We start from the raw sequence: 27,913 nt of genomic DNA on the forward strand, positions 1-27,913 counted from the left end.
TTGTCCTGTCCAGACAGAAGGCCAGGGCTCTCCTAACATCTAAAATATGCAGTATAGCATATATCCTGTTGTCCTGGTGAGGTTTGGGTAAAAGATTGGAAGGTGAATCAAAAGATTTATATGAAACGGAGAGGTTAGCTGTGATGTTGCACCCCATAATGCTTTATAGAAATATGCTTATGAATGTAAATATGACATAACTGGAATATGTTTTATGCTAGATATGTCATGTTACATATCTGTGCAAAGGTTATGTTCTTCTGCATGTATTCATCCTATTTGTATGAATGTATCATTCTTGTATCTGAAACTAGAAATATGAAATATAACTCTACGGTCCTACTGTAATTAGGCAAAGTGTGGGCCATTAATGGTGGCTTGGAATCTTGATGGCTCCCATTAATCAGGACAATTGGTTGTAAATGGCTCTGTTTACTTGTAAGTCTTCCTGTATACCCGCATGCTAGCAAGTGGGTAATGAAGTCTTACAGTGACATGTGATCATGTCACCTGAACTGGAATCCATCTTTAACCTGGTGCTTTTCCATTTAGGAGGAGGGGTGGGAACCCAGAGAGGGACAAAAGATTCCCACCTTGTGCAAAAGATATATAAGGGGGTGGAACAGAACAAAGGAGGCTGCAGCCATAAGAAATCCCCTAGCTACCACTTGAGCTGGAACAAGGACTGTACCAGGGGAAAGGATTTGGCCCAGACTAGGAAAGTCTGAAAAAGAAGCTTATTGAAAAATGTCTGGGGCCGAGATTTTATCTGTATTCAGTTTTCTACTGTATTAGGCTTAGACTTGTGTGTTTTATTTTATTTTGTTTGGTAATTTACTTTGTTCTGTCTGTTATTACTTGGAACCACTTAAATCCTACTTTTATATTTAATAAAATCACTTTTTACTTGTTAATTAACTCAGAGCAAGTATTAATACCTGGGGGAGCAAACAGTGGTGCATATCTCTCTATCAGTGTTTTAGAGGGCAAACAATTTATGAGTTTACCTGTATAAGCTTTATACAGGGTAAAACAGATTTATTTGGAGCTGGGTATTTGACTGCTGGAGACAGAAACACTTCTTAAGCTGTTTTCAGTTAAGCCTGCAGCTTGTAAGGGGACGTGGTTCAGACTTGGATCTGTGTTTGCAGCAGGCAAGCATGTCTGGCTCAAACAAGGCAAGGTACTGAAGTCCCAAGCTCGCACAGAAAACAGGCTCAGAGGTAGTCTAGGCACATCAGGTGGCAGTCCCAAAGGTGTTTCTGTGATCCAACTTGTCACATTACCTTTGGGATGAATTTAGGATGCAGCCTGAATGTAACCTTGTCTGGAAAAAATATATGGAGGGATGTGCCATCAAGGTCGCTAACTTTCTTACTCTCCTGGTCAAGATAATTGTTATCAGGAAGCCTGTTTTCACCTAACACATGGCCATGGGTTTGAAGGGAGGCCTAATCAGTCCTTTCAGAACCAGGTTTAGGTCCCACATGGAGGTAGGAAGTCAAGGTTGTGGGAAGAGGTTTACTATTTCTCTGAGGAATCTTTTAGTAGTTGGGTCTGACAGCACAGGTAACCCCTCTACAGGTTGGTGGAAAGCTTTTATAGCCACAAGGTGGATCCTGAGAGAACTTAAAGATAGTCCTGACCTATTTAGGGTCAATGCATAGTCTAGGATACATAGAACAGTTACAGATGTTGGGGAGATTTGTTGGGACTTGCACTAAATCTGGAACCTGGACAATTTTTGCAGGGAAGTATGTCATATCAAGGACTCTCTACTGTGTAACAGAACTTCTCATACTTCCCTTGAACAGGAGCTTTCTAGGCGTTGGAACCAAGCAGGAGCCATGCCTTGAGGTGGAGGACTACCAAGTTGGGATGTAGGATACATCCTCTGTTCTGTGAGAGGAGGTGCAGAATGGTTGTGAGAGGGATCTGAAGGCATGTCATGAGCTGTGACAGGTAAGGGTACTAGGCCTGTAGAGAAGGTCCCTATCCCAGGGGAGGAGGAGGGCATCATCCATGGAATGCTGTTCCATCCCCGCTCTGGAGCAGTAGCGTGAACATTTCTTGTTCAAGTGAGTGGTGAACAGGTCTGTGGACAGCATCCCGCAACGTCTGAATAGGTCATGAAGTATTGTTGGGTCTATTTCCCACTTGTGGTCATGTGGAAATTTGCAACTGACTGTCCGCTATCAAATTTTGTGCGCTTGGGGGGTAAGCTGCGGACAGTAGGACGTCATGGGAGATGAACCAGTTCCATAGCCTCATCACTTCCACAGAGAGGGAGGGAGACCTGGCTCCCCCATCGCTTGATGTAGTACAGACAGGCTATGTTGTCCATTAGGATCATCATATGGGATCCTTTGATCAGTGGGAGGAAATGGGCAGAGGCGTTCCTGACTGCTCTTAGCTCGAGGAGACTGATGTGAAGAGATATCTCCATGGACGACCACCTGCCTTGTGTCGTGAGGCCGTTTAGATGCATGCCCCATCCTATTTATGATGTGTCAGTGGTGAGAAGTAATGACAGTGGGGCTTGCAAGAAGAGGATCCCTTTCCAAACATTGGCTGGGTCCTTCAACCAGTCTATGGAGTTTTTGATCCTGGTGGGTGGTGACAGGAGCTTGTCTAGTCTGTGTCTGTTTGGTCCATAAACTGAGCTGAACCACATTTGAAAACATCTCATGTGAATCCTGGCATGTGGTATCACTGCTGTGCTTGCTGCCATATGCCTCGAGATTTGGAGACTGAGTCAGACTAATATTTGACGGCTGCTCTGAATGGTCTCTAGGAACGTGACCAAGGAGAGGAACCTGTGTTGAGGCAAGAGAGAGATCTAGCCTGTAACAAGTCAAAGTCAGCACCTATTAATTCCAGCCATTGTACTGGAGTGAGGGTTGATTTCTGGGTGTTGATCCATAGGCCAAGTTCCATAAACAAGTGCATTGCAGCTTTGGTGACTTGGTGAGCCTCTTGGAGAATTGCCTCTGAGGCGGCAGTCATCCAGGTATGGATAAATCATGATCCCTTGGGAGCGCAGGTGACTGGCCACTACTGAGAGGACCTTGGAAAATACCTTCAGGGCTGATGATAGGCTGAAGGGAATCACCCTCTGTTGGTGGTGTTCTTTGCCCAGAGTGAATCAGAGAAATCGTCTGAGAGTTGGCAGGATTGGAAATATGAAAACTGTTTTTCAACCTTTGACCTTCAGGACACTTATCTCCCTGTTCCAATGCTGGAATGATCGTTGACAAGGTGACTATCTTGAACTTTTGAGCATTGACACACTTAGTGAGAGTTCTCAGGTCTGGTATAGGTATCCAACCTCCCTTCCTTTTGAGTATTAGGAAATAACAAGAGTAGAACCATTTGCCTCATAGATTTTGAGGTACCGGTTCTATGGCTCCTAACTGGAGGAGACCATCTACCTCTTCTCGCAGAAAACTCTCATGAGAAGGGTCCCTGAAGAGGGATGGGGAAGGGAGGTTTAATGAATGGAGTACCCAGTTTGAACGATCTCCAAGACCCATCAGTCTGATGTTGTGTGTTCCCAGGCACCATGGAATGCTGCCAATCGGTGAGACCAAATGGGTGTAAAGCGATGACTGCTGAATTAGTTGGGGGGAGCAGTCTAATGGTGCCTTGACCCACCCATCAAAATTGGTGTTTGGACGTAGAGAGCTGGGATGACGAAGATTGTGTGCCAGATGATTTACGCTTGGGGAATTTGCCTTTCTTTCTCTGAGGCTCATAGTGGCATTGAGCTGTGTACTGAGATGTGCACAGTCTATGCTGGGATTGGGGACTGAACCCTCTTTTTTGTCCTGGCTTGTAGATGCCCAAAGCCTGAAGAGCTGCCCTAGACTTTAATGCCTTAATACTTGTACTCACTTGAAACTCATCCTGATGGGCAGGATCCCCTGGGAGAACAACATGAGGGGGAAAGGAGTCCAGGAGAGCTGGCTGTATTTTAAAGAATCCTTGTTGAGGTTGCAGGAACAAACCATCCTGATGTGTAGAAAGAATAGTAAATGTGGCAGGCGACCAGCTTGACTGAACAGTGAAATCCTTGCTGATCTTAAACACAAAAAAGAAGCTTACAAGAAGTGGAAAATTGGACAAGTGACCAGGGAAGAGTATAAAAATATTGCTCAGGCATGCAGGAGTGAAATCAGGAAGGCCAAATCACACTTGGAGTTGCAGCTAGCAAAGGATGTTAAGAGTAACAAGAATGGTTTCTACAGGTATGTTAGCAACAAGAAAATGGTCATGGAAAGTGTGGGCCCCTTACTGAATGGGGAAGGCAACCTAGTGACAGAGGATGTGGAAAAAGCTAATGTACTCAATGCTTTTTTTACCTCTATCTTCACAAACAAGGTCAGCTCCCAGACTACTGCACTGGGCAGCACAGCATGGGGAGGAGGTGACCAGTCCTCTGTGGAGAAAGAAGTGGTTCAGGACTATTTAGAAAAGCTGGACGAGCACAAGTCCATGGGGCTGGATGTCCTGCATCCGATGGTTCTAAAGGAGTTGGCGGATGTGATTGCAGAGCCATTGGCCATTATTTTTGAAAATAAATAGTGATCGGGGGAGGTCCCGGATGACTGGAAAAAGGCTAATGTAGTGCCCATCTTTAAAAAAGGGAAAAGAAAGATCCAGAGAACTATAGGCCAGTCACCTCACCTCAGTCCCTGGAAAAATCATGGAGCAGGTCCTCAAGGAATCAATTCTGAAGCACTTAGATGAGAGGAAAGTGATCAGGAACAGTCACCATGGATTCACCAAGGGCGAGTCATGCCTGACGAACCTAACTGCCTTCTATGATGAGATAACTGGCTCTGTGGATGAGGGGAAAGCAGTGGACGTGTTGTTGCTTGACTTTAGCAAAGCTTTTGATACGGTCTCCCACAGTATTCTTGCCAGCAAGTTAAAGAAGTATGGGCTGGATGAATGGACTATAAGGTCGATAGAAAGCTGGCTAGATTGTCGGTCTCAACAGGTAGTGATCAAGGGCTCCATGTCTAGCTGGCAGCCAGTATCAAGCAGAGTCCACCAAGGGTCGGTCCTGGGGCCAGTTTTGTTCGATATCTTTATTAATGATCTGGAGGATGGCATGGATTGCACCCTCAGCAAGTTTGCAGATGACACTAAACTAAGGAGTGGTAGATACACTGGAGGGTAGGGATAGGATACAGAGGTACCTGGACAAATTAGAGGATTGGGCCAAAAGAAACCTGATGAGGTTCAACAAGGACAAGTGCAGAGTCCTGCACTTAGGATGGAAGAATCCCATGCACTGCTACAGACTCGGGACCAAGTGGCTAGGCAGCAGTTCTGCAGAAAAGGACCTAGGGGTTACAGGGGATGAGAAGGTGGAGATGAGTCAACAGTGTGCCCTTGTTGCCAAGAAAGCCAATGGCATTTTGGGCTGCATAAGTAGGAGCATTGCCAGCCGATCGAGGGACATGATCATTCCCCTCTATTTGTACCATGTCCAGTTTTGGGCCCCACACTACAAAAAAGATATGGAAAAATTGGAAAGAGTCCAGTGGAGGGCAACAAAAATTATTAGGGGGCTGGAGCACATGATTTATGAGGAGAGGCTGAGGGAACTGGGATTATTTAGTCTGCAGAAGAGAAGAATGAGGGGGGATTTGATAGCTGCTTTCAACTACCTGAAAGGGGGTTCCAAAGAGGATGGATCTAGACTGTTCTCAGTGATAGCAGATGACAGAACCAGGTGTAATGGTCTCAAATTGCGGTGGGGGAGTTTTAGGTTGGATATTAGGAAAAAACTTTTTCACTAGGAGGGTGGTGAAGCACTGGAATGGGTTACCTAGGGAGGTGGTGGAATCTCCTTCCTTAGAGGTTTTTAAGGTCAGGCTTGACAGGTCAGACTTTAAGGTCAGGCTTTTAAGGCACCCAAGGTCGCAGGGCAGGGGTGACCGTCCCTCAGTGGTCTGGACTCTACCAAGAAAGGTAGTACCTATTGTCATGTTTCAGTTACTTTTCTATTTTCTAAAGATAGTGCCAGTAAAGCTTAGAAGTTCCACAACAGATTCTGCAGAGATCAGAAATTCTGCATTGAACAAAAATTCCCAGTTATATTCAGCGGGAAGGGATGTATCTTATTTCTCAATTAACCAACATTATTACTGTTCCTACTCAGCAGCAATTCTTCCCAGTGAACAACACTAGAGATTAGTTCCTCCAGAAGCATTCCTATTAAGTGGATTTTCCTGACTGGGGCTAAGTTAAAAAAAGCGCATCCTATATTTTCATTTTTCCCAGTATATAAAAAAGTATAATACATGCACCTGTGCATTATTAAAAAACATAAAGCAGAATACCATGACATGCTGCAGTGTCATCCAAAGCTATAGTACTCATCTTTCATGTAAATTACTTAGGGTGGATTTTACAGATATTAAAGTTCATAAACAGCAAATACTGAATATGCCCAGCAACTATTCCTCAAAGTTTAATCACTTGGCTAGTTTATTAGTTCACCCTCAAAATACCAAAAGGAATTAGAGGAAGCCAATGAACCCTAATTAGCCATATTTGATTGATATTTTTTGTTAAATTAGAATAGTAACCAAACCACCCTAGTCTTGCAAGCTTTCAGAGATGGAGGTGAGAAGGAGATGTTATATTTATATGATTTACAACTTTTAGTTTAAAACCAAAATCGCTCAAAGGCAGAGCTTTGTGGCAAACACCAGCATAAAGCACAGTCGTAGGGCCAAGTTACATATCACTTAAATAACTGGAAAAAGAAAAGGAGTACTTGTGGCACCTTAGAGACTAACCAATTTATTTGAGCATAAGCTTTCGTGAGCTACAGCTCACTTCATCGGATGCATTCTATTCTCAAATAAATTGGTTAGTCTCTAAGGTGCCACAAGTACTCCTTTTCTTTTTGCGAATACAAACTAACACTGCTGCTACTCTGAAACCTTAAATAACTTGGTTTTCTAATGGGTTCTCTTGACAGTGACAGAAATAAAGCACATTATTTTCACTGCACTCACACACATACACACAAGGCATAGCTATCACAACTCCAGCAATTATATTCACACATGCCAGTAACTCAAGAGGCTAAGTCCTTGCTTTAGAGAGAAAAGGCAGTAAGTCACTGTAAACACAGCAATGTATGCATAAAAGAGATCCCAGTTAGCCCAATTCTACTGATTCTGTTAACAGAAACAGCAGTACATGTTTTTTATTTATGCAAAAACACACACACCATAAGAATATTTACAGTAAGAAAAGCAACATTCTGCTTACCTCAATACCTAATTCAACTGGAACATCAAAAATAATCAAATACAGTATATCATGAAAAGCCCAGATTTATTTGACATTGTGCTTTGCAACATCTGTCCAGCTTCTCATGTCAATAAAGTATTATTGAAAATGAAATATAGCATTTTAAAATATTATATTCAATGTTGATCTTTTTAATATTTTAATTTTTAAATTAAAGCAAATTTACTACACTGGTATGTATTTTACTGTCATATTAATAACATTACATCTAACTAACCAAAATATTTCAGCTAGAATATTGTTTTTAGTAAAATATGATTTACTTGAATATTTAAACACTGGTTATGAAAACTTTTAAATTATATTTCAATTACTTTTATTTTAAAATAATCAGAAATAAGACTGACCAGGATTTGCAATCTTAAAAAATCTGTAATTTAAGAATAGCTTAAAATCACTTCTTGTCAGTTGTATCTCACAGCTCAGTTTTTTAGAAAAACAACTATGCACTTATTATAAAGTTGGTGAAAACATCCTCCATTTAATATTCTTCATTGATTTCTCTACTGAAAGAGATCAGATGCCCAACTTACCCTCTCAGGAAGTGCTGACTCACTGGTCTGCAGTCTCCTGGTCTCTGGCACACACCAATTTAAACAGAATTGTTCAGATGCACCAGCTAATCAGAGCAACTCCCTAATCACATGCTAAGCCACAGAATCTGTCAAAGAATGCAATATGCAGTGTGCCTGTAGCTGTAATGGTCCCAGGATATTAGAGACTAGGTGGGTGAGATAATACCTTTTATTCAACCAACTTCTGTTGGTGAGAGAGACAAGCTTTCAACCTTACACAGAGTTGAAGAATCAGCTTGTCTCTCTCTTGTATTACCTCACCCACCTTAACAACAAGGAGTCCAGTGGCACCTTAAAGACTAACAGATGTATTTGGGCATAAGCTTTCATGGGTAAAAAACCCACTTCTTCAGATGCTTGTTGTTTTTGTGGAAACAGACAAACATGGCTACCCCCGATACTACTCACCCACTTTGTCTCTCTAATGAATGCAATACACTGTTCCTATTCTATCACATTATACAACAGCCATATAGCCAGTCCTTCATGAATGTATATTTACTCTGAAAAGAATGTAATGCATTTAGAAAACAAATGAATAATGTCTATAAAGGTTATATACTTTTGTGGATGAGTGGAACATGAAGTTAAAAATGATAAAGAATGCTTTATTTTCAAAAATACCCAATTTACAACAAAACAAGTGTGAATACTCTGAGCTGTTAACTTATACATAGAGATACAGTTTTTCACTTATAAAAATAAGTTAAAAATTAGGAAACCATTTAAATTTCAGATTTGTTTTATTTTTTTTTACATCTGAAGTCGGAGGCTTTTATAAATACTGGGTCCTCTCTCTTTCAGACACATGTAGGAAAAAACAGTACTAAAAATAGTGTGTTGGGGTGTACTAAGAGTGACCATGGGAGGAAAAACCCATGGAGAACAATACAGGGTCCAGAGGGCCTCACCGAACTGGTGAACACTGGACTTTAACTACTCCTTAACTGAATAAACTCATGGGGATTTATATTGCTTGCATTTTGGGATACTACTCTGTGTTTTAGTCTTTGTCCTTTATGCTATATCATCATCTGTAGTTCACGACTCTGTGTCAGCAGCTCTTGTCAAGCCTGAAATACTCACTGCACCTAATACTGTTGTTATAATCTGTGTATAAAAGATGGCATGTAGGGGTATAGTTGGAAAATTAATAACTCGCTGATCATTAATATTTTTGAATGCTGTACACACAGGGTGTGTACAAAGAATTATGAATACGTGTTAGCATTATGTTCTTAAAATGTGTTTGGCAAGCAAAGTATGAGCCCAGTTTGCCCTAGACAGAAGAACGTATACTTGTCTCAGGCAGAGACAATAATGGTCCATTTACATAAAATGTAAACAAGCTATTAAGCTGGGGAGAAGTTAGTATGACAGCTACGCCCCCAACAGGAGAGAAAAACTTCATCTGAGCTATAATCACAGGGGGTCTGAACTTCAAATAATAAGTAATTGAATCAACTGATTGCATATAATACTACTGTATTATAAAAGTGAATCAAGTAAGATCTTATGAAAGCTAAAGACACATTGGAGACTAATATCACCATGAAATGTATGTACTATATTAACACTATAGGAGGAAATATGGATATTTAATTATATTATGCTTTAAAATCTGTGACCAAACACAGGGAGAAATAGGTTTTCTCCCAGACAGGAGTTAAGGGAGCTATCTACCTGTCTCCGATGAAATTAAACAAAGTGCAACCAAAAACAGTGGAAGCCTCATTTACATATGAATCAGCGGGGGGCTCGGAAGCCCACAGGAAGAGAACAGCAGCATGAGGTCATCCGGACAAAACAGTAAGTTTGGGAAGATAGAAGGGGAGAGGAGAAGCCATCTTGCACACAAGAGGCCCGAGCACTTGCAAGTTGATAACGACGGGTCCCTCTAACAAGGGGGCTGAAGTCTCTGGGAATGGAAGATTGGTAAGGATCTTGAACGAAGACTGTAACTTGTTAAATTAGGTCTTGGCAATTAGAAAGCATATTTTTACTTTTGTTTGTAACCCTTAACTTTATTCCTTTTACTTGGTATCACTTAACCAATATTCTTTTGTTAATAAATTTGTTTTATTTTTACAATAAACCAACTCAGTGCTGTGCTTGAATAGAAGGGTGCATTTACCCCAGGTAAGTTAATAAGCTGTGATGTGCTTTTGTTTCTTTAAAGGAGCAAACAAACATTATTATTTCTCTGAGCGTTCCAGGAGAGGGCTGGATGCTTCAGCGTAGTTTTGGGGAAATTTGGGACAGGGAGTGTGTTGGGGTCATCTCTGCAAGAAGTAACCAAAGAGTGGTGAGTTCCAGAATGGGGCTGCTGTGTTGTAGGCAGGCTGCTGGGGTCAGAGCACTGGACCAGGGCTGCATAGCATACAAATGCTCAGAATACTGCATGTTTGTGTCTTGACTGGAAGCATCCTGAAAAGAAAACCACAGCAGCAGAGCATTTTGAGGCATTGAGGGTTGCAAGGCAGGCAGTGACACAACCATGCACTGGTCTGGATTGCAGCCCAGAACATGACAAACATACTTTTAAGAAAAACCTCTCCAACTCTGCTCTCCTTCATTTCATCACGTCTGTGATTGGCAGGAGATTCCTGATCCTCCTTTGTGCTGTCATAGTTCTCAATTCTCCTAGTCAACCCACAATGGACTAGATCTGTCTTTACCTAACTCCCTCCCAGAACACTTTCAGTCAAAACAATGTTTCTATTTTGAATAGTTAGGCCTCCTTTTTTCATCTTCAAAATCAAAACCAATAGATTCTGGAAGCTAACCTACAGTAACAGATAGTCTATGGGAGAACTAGATCTATGGGTGAATGTGAACTCAGAGGTCCTAAAGGGCTCTCTACCCTCAATCCGTATGTACCTTTATTGCTGTTTCTACTCTTAGTGAAAAGTCTGGGCTGCAGCAATAACAGACAACCCTGTGGAAATCCTAGGGGCAAGCAGGTGGAAGCAGTTTGAAGTTGTAAACAGCTCTCTCAGCCTGGCTCCCCACTCATTGCTGCTTGTGGAATGGTCAGAGCTATAAGCACACATTGTCCTATTTCCTTTATTTGGTTGAATTTAGGGCTGTCAAGCAATTAAAAAATTAATCTCATGATTAATCGCACTGTTAAACAATAATAGAATACCATTTCTTTAAATATTTTTGGGTGTTTTCAACATTTTCAAATATAATGATTTCAATTAGAACACAGAGTACAAAGTGTACAATGCTCACTTTATATTATTATTTTTATTTCCAATATTTGCACTGCAAAAACCAAAAGAAATAGTATTTTTCAATTCACCTAATACAAGTACTGTAATGCAATCTCTTTATCATGAAAGTTGAACTTACAAATGTAGAATTATGTACAGAAAATAACTGCATTCAAAAATAAAACAATGTAAAACTTTAGAGCATACAAATCCACTCAGTCCTACTTCAGCCAATCGCTCAGACAAAACAAGTTTGGTTACAATTTGCAGGAGATAATGCTGCCCGCTTCTTCTTTACTATGTCACCTGAAAGTGAGAAGAGGCGTTCGCATGGAACTGTTGTAGCTGGCGTTGCAAGATGCACTAAAGATTCACATGTCCCTTCATGCTTTAATCACCATTCCAGAGGACATGCTTCCATGCTGATGATGGGTTCTGCACGATAATGATCCAAAGTAGTGCGGACCGATGCATGCTCATTTTCATCATCTGAGTCAGACGCAACCAGCAGAAGGTCGATTTTCTTTTTTGGTGGTTCGGGTTCTGTAGTATTCGCATCTGAGTGTTGCTCTTCTAAGACTTCTGAAAGCATGTTCCACACCTCGTCCCTCTCAGATTTTGGACAGCACTTCAGATTCTTAAACCTTGGGTTGAGTGCTGTAGCTATTTTTAGAACTCTCACATTGGTAGCTTCTTTGCGTTTTGTCAAATCTGCTGTGAAAGTGTTCTTAAAATGAACATGTGCTGGGTCATCATCCGAGACTGCTATAACATGAAATATATGGCAGAATGCAGGTAAAACAGAGCAGAAGATGTATAATTCTCCCCCAAAGAGTTCAGTCACAAATTAAATTAATTCATTATTTTTTTAAGAGCATTATCTGCATGGAAGCATGTCCTCCGGAATGGTGGCTGAAGCAAGAAGGAGGATACGAATTTTAGCATATCTGGCACATAAATACCTTGCAACGCCAGCTACACAAGTGCCATGCGAACGCCTGTTCTCACTTTCTCACATTATAAATAAGAAGCAGACAGCAGTATCTCCCATAAATGTAAACAAACTTGTTTGTCTTAGCGATTGGCTGAACAAGAAGTAGGACAGAGTGGACTCGTAGTCTCTAAAGTTTTACATTGTGCAGTTTTGAGTCCAGTTATGTAAGAAAAAAGAAATCTACATTTGTAAGTTACACTTTCACAATAAAGAGATTGTACTAGAATACTTGTATGAGGTGAATTGAAAAATACTATTTACCATTTTTTACAGTGCAAATATTTGTAATAAAAATAATAATATAAAGTGAGCACTGTATACTTTGTATTCTGTGTTGTAATAGAAATCAATGTATTTGAAAACGTAGAAAACCATCCTAAAATATTTAATACATTTCAATTGGTATTCTATTGTTTAACAGTGCGATTAACTGCAATTAATTTTTTATCACAATTTTTTTGAATTAATTGCATTGAGTTAACTGCGATTAATCGACAGCCCTAGTTGAACTGTATCATGACTGACTGAAAGAGGGACCCCCCCATCCTCATGCTTCATTATGACATGTACCCTGTCCACTGTGCTCTATAACACAAAGTGGACACTTATACAATACATAATTAAAATTAGTAGTAATCAAGGTTCCCCAAAGCCATGTAGATACATAGCCACGTACGTTGCTGATGGGTACTACACACTGCCCAGTGTCTGTCATGCAAGGGAGCCTCTTTAACACAATACAAATGGCTCCTTGCCTTATAGAGGAAGCAAATAACCTCACCTTTCAAGGAAGCGGAAAGACAATGATTTGAGAAAGAAAAATGTCTGGGTCAATTATTGAGTGAAAGTGAGGAAGAGGATATGGGATGGGGAGAGTGTGTTGGAAAGAAGGTGAGAGCAAATGTGAGGTATTGGGTGAATAAGAAGGGAAGAACTACTGAAGGTATAACTGTAATACAGCTGGTGGTAGAGTAAGGAAGAGGGAATGAGAGCATCTTTGCTCATAGATTATAAACTTGAGCTCAGGCAGCCATTCATTTTACTCACTCCCCCCCGGCAAATAATCATGATAATGACAGATTCTAAAGATTTCAATTGAATTGTTTCTTCTGTGTAATTTCTGCTGATTGGGATCGCCTCAGAATCATTCTCACGCATCAATCAGCTTTCAGCACAACATTAATTGTACTTAAATATGGTAAAGCACCATGCACACCCCTAAAAAACAAGGAGTACTTGTGGAACCTTAGAGACTAACAAATTTATTTGGGCATAAGCTTTCGTTGGCTAAAACCCATTTCATTAGATGCATGCAGTGGAAAATACAGTAGGAAGATATATATAACCAGAGAACATGAAAAAATGGGTGTTGCCATACCAACTGTAACAAGACCAATTAATTAAAGTGGGCTACTATCAGCAGGAGAAAAAAAAACCCCTTTCGTAGTGATAATCAGGATGGCCCATTTCAAACAGTTGATTAGAAGGTGTGAGTTACAATAGGGGGAAAAAAAATTAGCATGGGGAAATAGTTGTTACTTTGTGTAATGACCCATCCACTCCCAGTCTCTATTCAAGCCTAGAGAGTCCAGTTTGCAAATTAATTCCAGTCTGTTTTTGAAGTATTTTTGTTGGAGAATTGCAACTTTTAGGTCTGAAATTGAGTGACCAGGGAGGTTGAAGTGTTCTCTGACTGGTTTTTGAATGTTATAGTGCAGTATAAATCATAAAACTAGATAACTTAATAAAATTCATGTAAAAATCACAGTAAAACGCCATACACAAAGCAAATTCTAAAGCAATATACATTCTCCTCTGTCAATCCAGATAGATCTTATCTATTCATGTAAAGGACAAAATAAAAAATGCGAGAAACCTGTTTGAATGGGATGCAGAGAGTTTCATTTGAGAACGCAGTTAAAAGGCTCCATAGGCTTGAAATGTCACCTACCACAAAGGGCTAGTTCTAACTCTCTCTCTAAAGCAGTGGTGCACGAACATTTCTAGTTGCCCCCCCCCATTAATGGAATCTGTTCACGCCTCCCCACCCCCCATTACTGCACAGCCAGGGCTTCCTCAGCAGTGGAACCTGGGCTGAAGGCAGAGCTGGGGGCGGAACTGGGGTTGGGGGAGGAGCTGGAGCTGGTCTGGGGATGGAAAGGAAATGAGGGCAGAGCTGGACTGGGAACAGCGTGGAGCTGGGGGTGGAGAAGGGCTGGGGGCTGAGCTGGTCTGGGGAATGGAGCAGGGCTGGAAGCATGACACTCACTCCCCGTCCCACCATGGGGGCTGGCCCACTGTGCATCCCCGAAACGTTCCTCCATGTCCCCCAGGGGTCATGCTCCACAGTTCGGGGACCACTGCTCTAAAGTCAGAGAGAGTCTTTCCATTGACTTTAATAGGAGTTGAAATGGGTCTCAAAACAGCAGCATGCATCGTAGCACAATTCATCGCAGAAGACCTGTAAATTTTGTTTTCTCACAAGTTTTATTCCCAAATTTGTCTGAGCTCCTGACAGATTTAAGAATAAAAATTTTGTGAATGACAATAATTAGGGGGTCTTTATCCCAACTTTCCTACAGTCATTCATAGATAAGAATGTAAACATAATGTACATGACAGGAAACTTCAAATGTGGGCTTTAATTGTAAGAATTGACTCATCTAACTGAATTTCTAATACAGAAATTTAAGAAGATGCAAGTTTTATTTAGAACACACCCAGTGTTCCACATTTATTAGCTAACTAAAATAACAAAGCAATTTATACCATGAATGTAACTTTCACAGCCCTAACTAGCAGCTAAGAAACACTCAGGAGGAATTGGATGGGTTCTAAAGGCTGAGATGTAAACACTGGGTTCTTGTCAGGGGAGTGCAGGTGCATTTTTCAGTTGTGAGGGTAAATACCTTTATCCCTTCCAGCTGCAAAACCCCCTGGACTCAGGGGAATTGGACAGAGAGCAGGAAGATGTATGTGCTGGGAGAGAGGGACATTATGAGGGATTTCACATTAGTTATACCAATGTAAGCAAGAGGGAATGAACCGTCATGGAGAACTCTTGTACAGAAAAATACACATCTTCTGTAGCATACAGCAATTTAAATCTTGAGTGTGTTAAAGTTAACACTGCAGTTATGTTGTATGCGCAAAGAATATGCCCTTTCAACATTTTAAGCAAACTAACTGCCCAGTGGAACTGTTATCGAAGTACAGCAAATCAACTAATAAAGAGAATAGATAGCTGTTAAACACTTCGGGCTATTAGAAAATAGAAGCCAACAAACTTAAAAATTAAAAAGATAATTTTTACCTAATCTATAATTATGCTGTGAAATTCACTTATGTATCACTTATGCTAACAGTTTAGGAAGGTTCTAAAAAGGAAGAAACAGTCACTTATCTTAAAATAACTATGGTTCTTCAAGATGTGCTGTCCATACAAATATTCCACTCTTGATGTGCATGGACCACATGATCTCGAGACCAGACTCTTCTGGCTAGCCATGCCTATTGGGGCCATGCCTGTGCCCCTAGTGTCCTCATGCCCTGTACCAAAGGCACAAAGGGTAAAGTGGGCCCAACCACCCATTAGCTACTTTGTCAATACAGAATCCAGATGTTAAGGGATTCCATAGTAGCAGGGAAGGAGGGCACATCTCAAACAACCATAGTTACTGTAAGGCAAGTAACCATTCCTTATTCTCCAAGTGATTTTCCATACATACTCCACTTTTGGTGACTCTCAAGCACTGACCTCATAAGAAGGAGGTGGGTGTTTGGAGTCCACCAAAACAAAGACTGTAGCACAGCTCTGCCAAAAGAAGTATCATATCTTGATGTTTCAATGAGGGAACATATTTTGTAAAGATATGGACTGAACCCCAAGTTGCTGCCCTGTGTATTTCTGAGATGGGTATGCTTCCCGCAGATGATGCCTGAGCCCTATTGGAATGAGTCCTAACCTGAGCTGGTGGAATCCGAATTGGCTAGCTTATAATAGACTAATGAAACTATCAAAAGCCTGAGGGTTGAAATAATACGACCCGTCAAGAAATTTCTGGAGGAGACTCTAAATGATTTAGTCCTATGTAAATAGTACAAGAGTGCTCTAAAGACATCTAACATATGTCAACTAACCTCCCCCTGATTAGAATGTTGTGGTGGTGGTGGGGGGGGAGGCAGCGCATAGGCGCTGACTTCTGCTGGTGCCGGTCGGTGCTCGACCCCCTTGCCCCGCCCCGACTCCACCCCTGACCCACCTCCTCCCACCCCTGCCCCGCCCCCGCCCCCACTCCAACCCCTTCCCCAAAGTCTCCACCCTCTCCCTGCCCCTATTCCAACCCCTTCCCCAAATCCCTGTTCTGGCCCCACCTCCTCCCCTGAGAGCACTGCATTCCCGATCCTCCCCCTCTCTCCCAAAGCTTGTTACGCCATGAAACAGGTGTTCCGCGGTGGCAAACACTGGGAGGAGAAGCATGGACACGGTGCACTCAGGGGAGGAGGCCAAGGTGAGGTGAGCTGGGGCGGGCTGGGGAACTTGGCTGCCGGTGAGTGCAGAGCACCCACCAATTTTTCCCCGTAGGTGCTCCAGCCCCAGAGCACCCACAGGGTCAGCACCTATGGGGGGGCGGAAATCTAGCATATGAATTTAGTTCAAATGAAAATCAGCAACTATTTTATGCAAAAACTTGGGATGGGGCCTCAGGATGACCTTATCCTTATGGAATATTTTATGAAGAACGCCTGCCATAAGTTCCTGTATTCCCCAATTCTTTTGACTGATAATTGCTACTTAAATATTATCTTCATGGATAAATATAGCAAAGAGCAAGTTGCCAACAGCTCAAATGGGGCTCTCATTAAACCTTCTAGGACAGTAGAGGACAACCTGCAGCCTACACGTGGCCTGTTAGGGTAATCTGCTGGCGGGCTGTCAGTTTGTTTATATTTGCATAGCCGCCCGCAGCTCCCAGTGGCTGCGGTTCACCGTTCCCAGCCAATGGGAGCTGCAGGAAGCGGTGCAGGCCACAGGGATGTGAAAACACATTATAACTGGTACCAGGAAAAAATACTCTCTCTCAAAAATCTGAAAATAAAAACAAAAACAACAAGCCCACATGCCAACTGGCAAAAACTACACTAACTACAATAAATATTCATAAAACTAATTGCTTACAATTATGTAAAAAACAGTTCTTGTGAAAACAATGTGGAGTCCGGTGGCACCTTAAAGATGAACAGATTTATTTGGACATAAGCTTTCGTGGGTAAAAAATCCCACTTTTTCAGATGCATGCGAGTTCTTGTGAGTGCATCATGACACAGACATTGCCAGCTACGAGTGGTGAAGCGGGATCTGAGGGGCAATTGGGCATGCTCTATCATTTATGCCCTCAGTACAGGGCACAAGGACATTCAGGGCACATGCACAGCCCTGATGGACACTGCTGGCCAAAAGATTCCAATCTCATGAGCATTAAGAATGGAATATATAGGGACAATCACGCAAAGAAAGAATTTGCATTTCTATTAATAGAATATAATCTGCAATTAAACTTCCTAGAATAAAATTGTAAAATAATATCCGTCCTCATGTTCGATGGAATGAACAGATCACCAGCAGGAGTCAGGAAAATAACCCCTCTCCTATAAGAGCACAATTAGATACATTATCAAAGTTTTATAACTTCTTAAATATTGGCCACTACCAGAAACAGAATACCAGATTAAATGGTCCACTGATCTGTTTCAGGTTGATAATTCCTAAATTTCCATCTGAGAATTTACAAAAGCTGCTTATTTGGAAAAACATTAAATTCAATTACAAGTATTAATTTTAATGGCTGATAATAAAGCAAATATGTAAAAATATAACTGCCCTTTTCCGTATGCATTTTCTGAATGTATATTAAAATAGAATAATCTTGAAAAAAATACAAAACGTGTGCAATAAAAGAGGAAATGCTCAGACTTACCTATAACTGATTCAACTGTATTACTGCCAGGGTAGAATGGGAGAGCTTTGGCACTGATAGCTGAGAGAGCTGTTGGGGATGAATTATCTGATCCAATACTGGAAGCCAGACTAGAAGTTATACTGGAGGTTATACTTGAAGCAAGTGGATTAACCACTGAAAAAACACTGAGATGGTTCTGTTTAAAAATATATAAATAAAATAAGCAAAATGCATTTGTAAACAAAATTATTAAAATAATCTTAAAAACAAAGATTTGGGAGACATTATATAGGTTATTTAAATTTGCACAATAGAAGAATCTATGTAATTAATTAATTTAGGATCATGTTCCTGTGGATTTGGCAGAAAATGTGCTTAACACAGCTAGCACATTCCAATAGTCTGGAAATTGCTCCCAGAAAATATATGTCACAAAGGCAGTTATACAACAGGCTAGGACAGTTTGAGCCTGAGGAACAATTCCAAAAGAAAAAAAAAAATCCATGCAAGAGGTGACTGAGGTCAGTTCCGTATTCCCGTATAAAAATGATCAAAGAAATTTGAGGTATAAAAGACCTAGAGGCATTAGGTCATTTAATCCATTCTCTAGATGTAAACATACAGACTCACACACCTATATCTTACTGAAGCTAGAGTCCAAGTTAGCTAGCGTAGTGTCAAAATATGACTGTACGTATGGCGCTTGTACCCCTGTGCTGCTTACCTCTAGCTGAGCCCTGCTGACCCAAGGAAAGAGGTTAGGTCTTTGATTCAAGTTAGTTTTTTCCCTACAAATTTAAATGTCACAAGTTAACATTCTGAACAGGAAAATTAAGTTTCAAAAAGTTTGGAGTGAGTCTGTGCATAACCCAACTTTTATTTTTTGTCTTTTAATTTAAAAAATTAACAAAATAATAATATCAAGTTTCAATAACAGTGTATGGAACAATAACTTATTGCATTGGTGCCTATGACTCAGGAGCACTGAATTTGCATTAATACATTAGTTCTCTGCTGAAGAGCTAAACTGATTTGTACTAATATCTTTGGTGGTTTCCAGTCAGATTTCAGACATGGATATACTATGGAAACGAGGCTGGTTGTAAAACTGATAAACAATTTCTATATGGCAATGGACAAAGGCCAAATATGCATATTGATACTTGAAGATATTTTTGTAGTTTTCTGATCCTGTCCATGAAGAGATACTGTTGACTTGTCTCAAGATCTTGCACAAGTGGATAGTGTATTACGCTGACTTCATCAATTTATTTTGCGTGCATCTCAAAGGGCTATGGTGGGAGTTGCATCTCCTTCTTGAAAGTTCGATCTAAGTCTGCATTTCTAGTGCACTACTCAATGTGATAGCTAGCTCTCAGCTGTGAAGTCTCTTAAATTCTCAGTTCAGTCACCTCTTTCATTCAACCTATGATAGAATGCTTGGAGAGACTGCTGTATGCAATGTAGCTGTAGAAGTGTTGGTTCCAGGATATTGGAGAGACAAGGTGGGTAATATCTTTTATTGGACCAACTTCTGTTCATGAAATTCTATAGAGTATGCTGTGTCATCGATATGCCAGTATTCCCAGATCTACAATTTTGCTTCCCAAGTATCCCAGTGTTGGAGTGAAACAGGAATCTATGAAAAGTAGCCAGGTAATGAATGAGACAGGGGACTGCAGGAAGAGAAAGGATGGTCTAGCGGTTACTGCAGTTGAATTCACCCTGAAGCATGGATAGAATCCAATTCCTTTGCCACAGAATTCCTATGCGATGCTGGGAAAGTCATTTACATCTAACACTTACTTCACAGGTGGTCACCAATTGGGTATTCCTCATTTTCTAGGTGCCTACTTTTGTAAATCAGATCTTAGGTCTTATCACTCACAGCTGCAACTGAAGTCAATGGGAGTGATATTTTGAACCATTTTGAAAGTGCTATAAAATATTAAGTTCTCTGAAAAATCAGGGCATAGGCATCTCAAATTGGGCACCCAAAAATTGCATACACTTCTGAAATTAATGTCTCTGTGCCTCATTTCCCCATCTGTAAAATGGAAATAATAATACCAACTTACCTCACAGGGATGTTGTGAAGATAAATTCATGAATGTTAGTGAAGCGTGAAGATGCTACAGTCAGGAGTGCCACAGAAAAGCCCATGACAAAATTAATAATTCCATATTCAGAGCATAGTTTGAATGGTGTGCAGTAAATACAGCATGGGGCCACACGGTGAAGATTGAGGATAAAACAAAATATTGAGTATTTTATCATGATGTGAGCACCATTCATCCTGTGCAGTGAATGAGGAAAAAAATAGTATGTAATCATGTACTTCAAAACTGTGTCATAATTAAGGATACGGTTTGGTCATGAAGATCACGGATTCCGTGACTTTAACAGATCTCTGTGACTTCAGCTTTGGCTTTAGCCCCCACCGTGACCATACCCTGATTTTGTATATTTTTACCATGACTGCTCCGTGAAGTTTGCCTAATTTTACCGTGACAAAATCATATGCATAATCATAACACACAAGGGGGCAGAATTAAGAATACACAGGCCACCTTATTTATAGAATTTCCTATATTCTGTTTGATTTTCAACATAAACATTCTTTTAACACAGTTTTTTGTATGTAATTGTAGATAGAATGAGGTAGAACTACATTTATTTCCTGATCCTGCAAACATGTACACTTTGATTTACATGGGACAACTTATGTGTGAAATTATCAGGACATGTCACGTGCATAAAGTTATCACATGTGTAATTGTTTGCTGGATCAGGGCCTTCGTTTGCACCTTAAAAGCAGCCCAGTAGTTGAGACAACTCTTCTCAGCACACTGTTAGCTATGTTTGCCAAGTACGCATGTGTAGTGCAGTCTTCCTTCCCTAAGAACGCTGGTTAAAAGTACTAAAAGAACCTAACCCCCAATATTACACATGTGCAAAGTAAAATTTTCAGTGATGCATATCTCTGCCCAGTGAAACCCAACATTTCTAAAGAGAGCTATTTCTCTGCCATATTTACACTTCCTAGCCCAACTGTTTTGGTGCTAGCATGGTTAAAAAAAGTGTAATCACTTATTTTTAAGTGGGAAAATGTTTTCTCACTTGTGGATCTAAATAAGATATAGTTGTTTCAGCTCCATCTTTTAAAAATCATCTTTAGGGAGAGATGAGACCTAGAAGTTTTCAGCCAGAAAGAGGAAGTTTCAGAAATGAAAATAGGGTTTATAATAAGCATAATCAAGCAACCTTTACTATAACAGTCACTAGCACTTCAATCGTTACTCTTCTCGATGGAGTTAAACCTTGTTGTTATGGGTCAGGCATGGCCACTGCATTACAATCAGGGTAAATGTACAGAAGCCATTGGAATCAGGTGGCTGAAGGAGTAGCAGTAGCACCCAAAACACAGGCCCATGGCAAAACTGAGTAGAAGCTGAATCTGAGTAGAAGCCCAAGCGATTTCAAATGCAGGGGCTAGCACTTTGATTGGCGGAACTGTTTTGGTATCTACGTGAGAGAGTGAACGAGGAACACCACAAGCTGGAGCGGAGCGAGAAAGCTAAGCGGACAGTAACAGCCGGCTGGTAATGTCGCCCTGAGAGAAAGTGAAGAGAAGAAAGCTGGCTGGGTACAGAGTGCTGGCTGCAAAGACAGGGTTGGAAGAGGAAACAAAGGACCTGTCTCCTGCTGTGTGTTTCCTACTGTGTTCAGGGAACCAGGACTCTGTACATTCTTTGTAAATAAACAAAATTGCATCAAATACCTACTCTCAATTTCTCCTCCTAACCGGAACAACCTGCAAAGATCCCAAATTTTTGCCTAGCCACTCGGTCGAAAGTGGTAACATTACATAAGAACATAAGAACGGCCATACTGGGTCAGACCAAAGGTCCATCCAGCCCCATATCCTGTCTACCGACAGCGGCCAATGCCAGGTGCCCCAGAGGGAGTGAACCTAACAGGTAATGATCAAGGGATCTCTCTCCTGCCATCCATCTCCACCCTCTGACAAAGAGAGGCTAGGGACACCATTCCTTACCCATCCTGGCGAATAGCCATTAATGGACTTAACCTCCATGAATTTATCCAGTTCTCTTTTAAACCCTGTTATAGTCCTCGCCTTCACAACCTCCTCAGGCAAGGAGTTGACTGTGCGCTGAGTGAAGAACTTCTTCCTTTTATTTGTTTTAAACCTGCTGCCCATTAAATTTCATTTGGTGGCCCCTAGTTCTTATAGTATGGGAAGAAGTAAATAACTTTTCCTTATTCACTTTCTCCACACCACTCATGATCTTATATACCTCTATCATATCCCCCCTTAGTCTCCTCTTTTCTAAGCTGAAAAGTCCTAGCCTCTTTAATCTCTCCTCATATGGGACCTGTTCCAAACCCCTAATCATTTTCGTTGCCCTTTTCTGAACCTTTTCTAATGCCAGTGTATCTTTTTTGAGATGAGGGGACCACATCCGTATGCAGTATTCAAAATGTGGGCATACCATGGATTTATATAAGGGCAATAAGATATTCTCCGTCTTGTTCTCTATCCCTTTTTTAAATGATTCCTAACATCACCTTTGCTTTTTTGACTGCTGCTGCACACTGTGTGGACGTCTTCAGAGAAGCATCCACGAGAACTCCAAGATCTTTCTCCTGTTTAGTTGTAGCTAAATTAGCCCCCATCGTATTGTATGTATAGTTGGGGATATTTTTTCCAATGTGCATTACTTTACATTTATCCACATTAAATTTCATTTGCCATTTTGTTGCCTAATCACTTAGTTTTGTGAGATTTTTTTGAAGTTCTTCACAGTCTGCTTTGCTCTTAACTATCTTGAGCAGTTTAGTATCATCTGCAAACTTTGCCACCTCACTGTTTACCCCTTTCTCCAGATGATTTATGAATAAGTTGAATAGGATTGGTCCTAGGACTGACCCTTGGGGAACACCACTAATAAACCCTCTCCATTCTGAAAATTTACCATTTATTCCTACCCTTTGTTCCCTGTCTTTTAACCAGTTCTCAATCCACAAAATCTTCCCTCTTATCCCATAACAACTTAATTTACATAAGAGCCTGTGATGAGGGGCCTTGTCAAAGACTTTCTGGAAATCTAAGTACACTATGTCCACTGGATCCCCCTTGTCCACATATTTGTTGACCCCCTCAAAGAACTCTAATAGATTGGTAAGACATGATCTCCCTTTACAGAAACCACGTTGACACACAACAATTTATGCTCTTGTGTGTGTCTAACAATTTTATTCTTTACTATTGTTTTAACTAATTTGCCCAGTACTGACATTAGACTTACCGGTCTGTAATTGCCAGGATCACCTCTAGAGCCCTTCTTAAATGTTTAATTAAATATTAAAAATGCTTAAACATTCAACACTTATACAGCACTTTAAATGTGCAAAATCCTGCATAAACAAACCAATTATGCTACTGTTTTTCCTGGGCTTTGAAGATTAAATACCTTCATAAACGTTAAGTATTTATTAATTATTGTTAGGGCCTAACCAAATCCATGGCCATGAAAACCACATCACGGACCATGAAATTTGGTTTCCCCCCTGTGAAATCTGGTCTTATGTGCTTTTACCCTATACTATACAGATTTCATGGGGGAAACCAGTATTTCTCAAACTGGGAGTCCTGCCCAAAAGGGAGTTGCAGAGGGGTCATAAGCAGTAATGAGGTGCCAAAATCTGAAGAACCAGTTCCTTCAGTCGCTCCGGGACTTCGGCAGCACTTCAGCGGCGCGTCCTTCACTGGCTCCAGGTCTTCAGCGGCACTGAAGGACCTGCTGCCATAGACCTGGAGTGAGTGAAGGACCCGCCGCCGAAGTGCCACCAAAGACCCAGAGCACCGCTGGGTGAGTAAAAATTAAAAAGGGATTCAAAGCCGGAAAGGACGGTCCTGCAGGCCAGATGTGGCCCCCGGGCCAGGAGTTTGCCCACCCCTTTAACAACCGGTTCTAAATCGGCTTCAAAATTTAACAACCCGTTTCCGTGAACCAGTGCGAACCGGCTCCAGCTCACCACTGGTCATAAGGTTATTTTAGGGGGGTTGCAGCGTTACCACCCTTACTTCTGTACTGCCTTCAGAGCACGGCAGCTGGAGAGCAGCGACTGTTCGCCGGGTGCCCAGCTCTGAAGGCAGTGCGCAGCCAGCAGCGCAGAAGTAAGGGTGGCAATACCATACCATGCCACTCTTACTTCTGCGCTGCTGACTTCAGAGCAGAGCGGCCAGAGTGTGGCGGCTGCTGACTGAGGGCTCAGCTCTGCAGGCAGCAGCGCAGAAGTATGGGTGGCAATACCATACCATGCCATCCTTACTTCTATGCTGCCCAGCTCTGAATGCCAGCAGCAGCGTAGAAGTAAGGGTAGCAGTACTGCAACCCCCCCACAATAACATTGTGCCTCCCTCAACTTCTTTTTGGGTCAGGACCCCTACAATTACAACACCGTGAAATTTCAGATTTAAATAGCTCAAATCATGAAATTTACTATTTTTAGGGCTGTCGATTAATTGCAGTTAATTCACACGATTAACTCAAAAAAATTAATCACGATTAAAAAAATTAATTGTGATTAATTGCACTGTTAAACAATAGAATACCAACTGAAATTTATTAAATATTTTTGATGTTTTTCTATTCAAATACATTGATTTCTATTAGAACACAAAACAAAGTATACAGTGCCCACTTTATATAATATTTTTTATTACAAATATTTGCACTGTAAAAATGATAAAACAAAAATAGTAGGTTTCAATTCACCTCATACAAAAACTGTAGCGCAATCTCCTTATTGTGAAAGTGTAACTTACAAATATAGATTTTTTTGTTACATAACTGCACTCACAAAACAATGGAAAACTTTAGGGGCTACAAGTCCACTCAGTCCTACTTCTTGTTCAGCCAATCACTAAGACAAACAAGTTAGTTGACATTTATGGAAGATATTGCTGCCTGCTTCTTATTTACAATGTCACCTGAAAGTGAGAACAGGCGTTCGCATGGCACTTGTGTAGCTGGCATTCCAAGGTATTTATGTGCCAGATATGCTAAAATTCGTATGTCCCTTCATGCTTCGGCCACCATTCCGGAGGACATGCCTCCATGTTGATGATGCTCGTTAAAAAAATGTGTTAATTTAATTTGTGACTGAACACCTTGGGGGACAACTGTATGTTTCCTGTTCTGTTTTACCTGCATTTGCCATATATTTCATGTTATAGCAGTCTCGGATGATGACCCAGCACATGTTCATTTTAAGAGCACTTTCACAGCAGATTTGACAAAACGCAAAGAAGGTACCAATGTGAGAGTTCTAAAAATAGCTACAGCAATCGACCCAAGGTTTAAGAATCTGAAGTGCCGTCCAAAATCTGAGAGGGATGAGGTGTGGAACATGCTTTCAGAAGTCTTGAAAGAGCAACACTAGGATGCAAAAACTACAGAACCTGAACCACCAAAAAAGAAAATCAACCTTCTGCTGGAGGCACCTGACTCAGATGATGAAAATGAACATGTTGCGGTCCGCACTGCTTTGGATCATTATCGTGCAGAACCCATCATCAGCATGGAAGCATGTCCTCTGGAATGGTGGTTGAAGCATGAAGGGACATGTGAATCTTTAGCGCAACTGGCATGTAAATATCTTGCAATGCCAGCTACAACAGTTCCATGCGAACGCCTCTTCTCACTTTCAGGTGACATTGTAAACAAGAAGCGGGCAGCATTATCTCCTGCAAATTGTAACCAAACTTGTTTGTCTGAGCGACTGGCTGAAGTAGGACTGAGTGGACTTGTATCTCTAAAGTTTTACATTGTTTTATTTTTGAATGCAGTTATTTTTTGTACATAATTCTACATTTGTAAGTTCAACTTTCATGATAAAGAGATTGCACTACAGTACAGTATGAGGTGAACTGAAAAAAAACTATTTCTTTTGTTTTTTACAGTGCAAATATTTGTAATAAAAATAAATATAAAGTGAGCACTGTACACTTTGTATTCTGTGTTCTAATTGAAATCAATATATTTGAAAATGTCGAAAACACCCAAAAATATTTAAAGAAATGGTATTCTATTATTGTTTAAAAGTGTGATTAATTGCATGATTAATCACGATTAATTTTTTTAATCGCCTGACAGCCCTACTATTTTTAAAATCCTATGAGAGTGAAATTGACCAAAATGGACAGTGAATTTGATAGGGCCCTAATTATTGTTTATCTAGGTTCTTATATGAAATCCACTGCTGCGGAATGAGTGGCACCTCTCTGGCATCTGAGTGGTGGAGGAACTGGAGAACAAACTGAGGTTCTGTAGCCAGGCTATACCATAGGTTCACCTTCAGGGACACTAAGAAAGCCAGCTGTATTAATACAGTTAGCTATCTAGTCTGGATTTTGTCACTAAATCAGAGTTGCCTCTGTTTCTAATCCTTATTAGTTTCTGTCCACTTTTTTTTCTTTTTCCTTCTTTTGGACACTATGAATGTTATTGTCATAGGCTTTAAGGCCATTAGGGGCCATTGTGATCATCTGGTCTGAGCTCCTGCATAACAAAGGCCATAGAATTTCACCCCGTAATTCCTGCTTCAAGTGTAACAATCAATTCCTCCATTATCCTTGAATCCCCTGACTCAGTTCAAACTCCTATAGATCTCACCCACTCCTACCCCTCTTCTTCCCTACACTCCTCTCTCCATGCTATTCTTTTTATCGCCTTCTCTCAGCTTCATACCTTTTTTCATGCCACTACTTGTTATCTATCAAACATGCTCTCTACTTCTTAAAATACTTTAAAACCCACTTCCTTCCAGGAATCCTTCCTATCCTGTTTCCCCCCCCCCAGTTTTATCTCCATACCTTTCCTTACCTGAATTGCTGTCTTTATGTCTGAGATTTAAAGCTTGTTGGGGCAGACAATGTGTCTTGCTATGTTTTATAATAACTAGCTAGCTAACTAGTGCTTATATTGAGCTTTTCATCTACAGATCTCAAAACACTTTCCAAAGCTGGTCAGTGTGATTATCTCCATTTTACAGATATGCAAACTGAGACAGAGACAAGTGAAATGACCTGTCCAGGGTTACCCAGTAGGCTAGTGGCAGAGTCTGGAATAGAACCAAGGTCTCCCAAATCTCAGTCTCGTGCTCCATCCACTAGGTCCTCTGAAGAGAAACGAGAGTCATAAAAAGTTGTGTTCTTTTTCTGCTGTATATAAAAGATAGTAAAAAATAATAAATCTCTCTCTTTTTATTCTTCCTTTGCAAGTTGAGAGACATCTGAAGATTTGCTCACTTTTCTGAGGTTTAATCCTGTGCCCTGGGCAAACACTCCTATAATCTTTTAAGGATATCCCCTCTATAATCCTTACCAGGACTTTGCAATAACCAATGAAGAGACCACCAGCAAAGAATCCTTCCCATATGTCACACTGAGCCCAGCTTGTCCTGAGACAGGATTTTAGGAGATTAGTGAGTAGTGTATGTATATACAGTACAGTCATGATTATTCTGTATCTCATCTAACCTCAGGACCTTGATTTAAGAAGTGCTTGGCAAAACTTTATGGAGGTGGGAAGAGGAGGGAGACAGCTTATACTGAGAACACTTTATATGGTATACCAAGCTGCGAAGTGATGCCGGGTATTTCCTTTGCCTTTGGGGAAGTTCATTGCCCTCTCCCTGGGTAATGGCAAGCCACCTCTGTCAAAGAGGATTTATCTCTTGTTCTTCAAGAGATGCCAGAAGTGCACTTTTTTTTTTGGACTGCATCAATTTGCACTAAAT

General features: G+C 40.9%; 1 protein-coding gene across 4 annotated transcripts in view; it reads right to left on the reverse strand.

The window, feature by feature from the left end:
- Window positions 1–27,913, reverse strand: part of UNKL (unk like zinc finger) — a 142,354-nt gene that overhangs the window by 19,156 nt on the left and 95,285 nt on the right. For all 4 annotated transcript variants that reach the window (XM_084641270.1, XM_084641271.1, XM_084641269.1 and 1 more), the window contains one exon: window positions 18,104–18,281. In XM_084641270.1, coding sequence (XP_084497396.1) covers window positions 18,104–18,281 — 178 coding nt within the window. The remainder of the gene's footprint in view (window positions 1–18,103; window positions 18,282–27,913) is intronic.

The sequence above is a fragment of the Lepidochelys olivacea genome, assembly GCF_965140295.1.
Source record: "Lepidochelys olivacea isolate rLepOli2 genome assembly, chromosome: 10".
NCBI lineage: Eukaryota > Metazoa > Chordata > Testudines > Cheloniidae > Lepidochelys > Lepidochelys olivacea.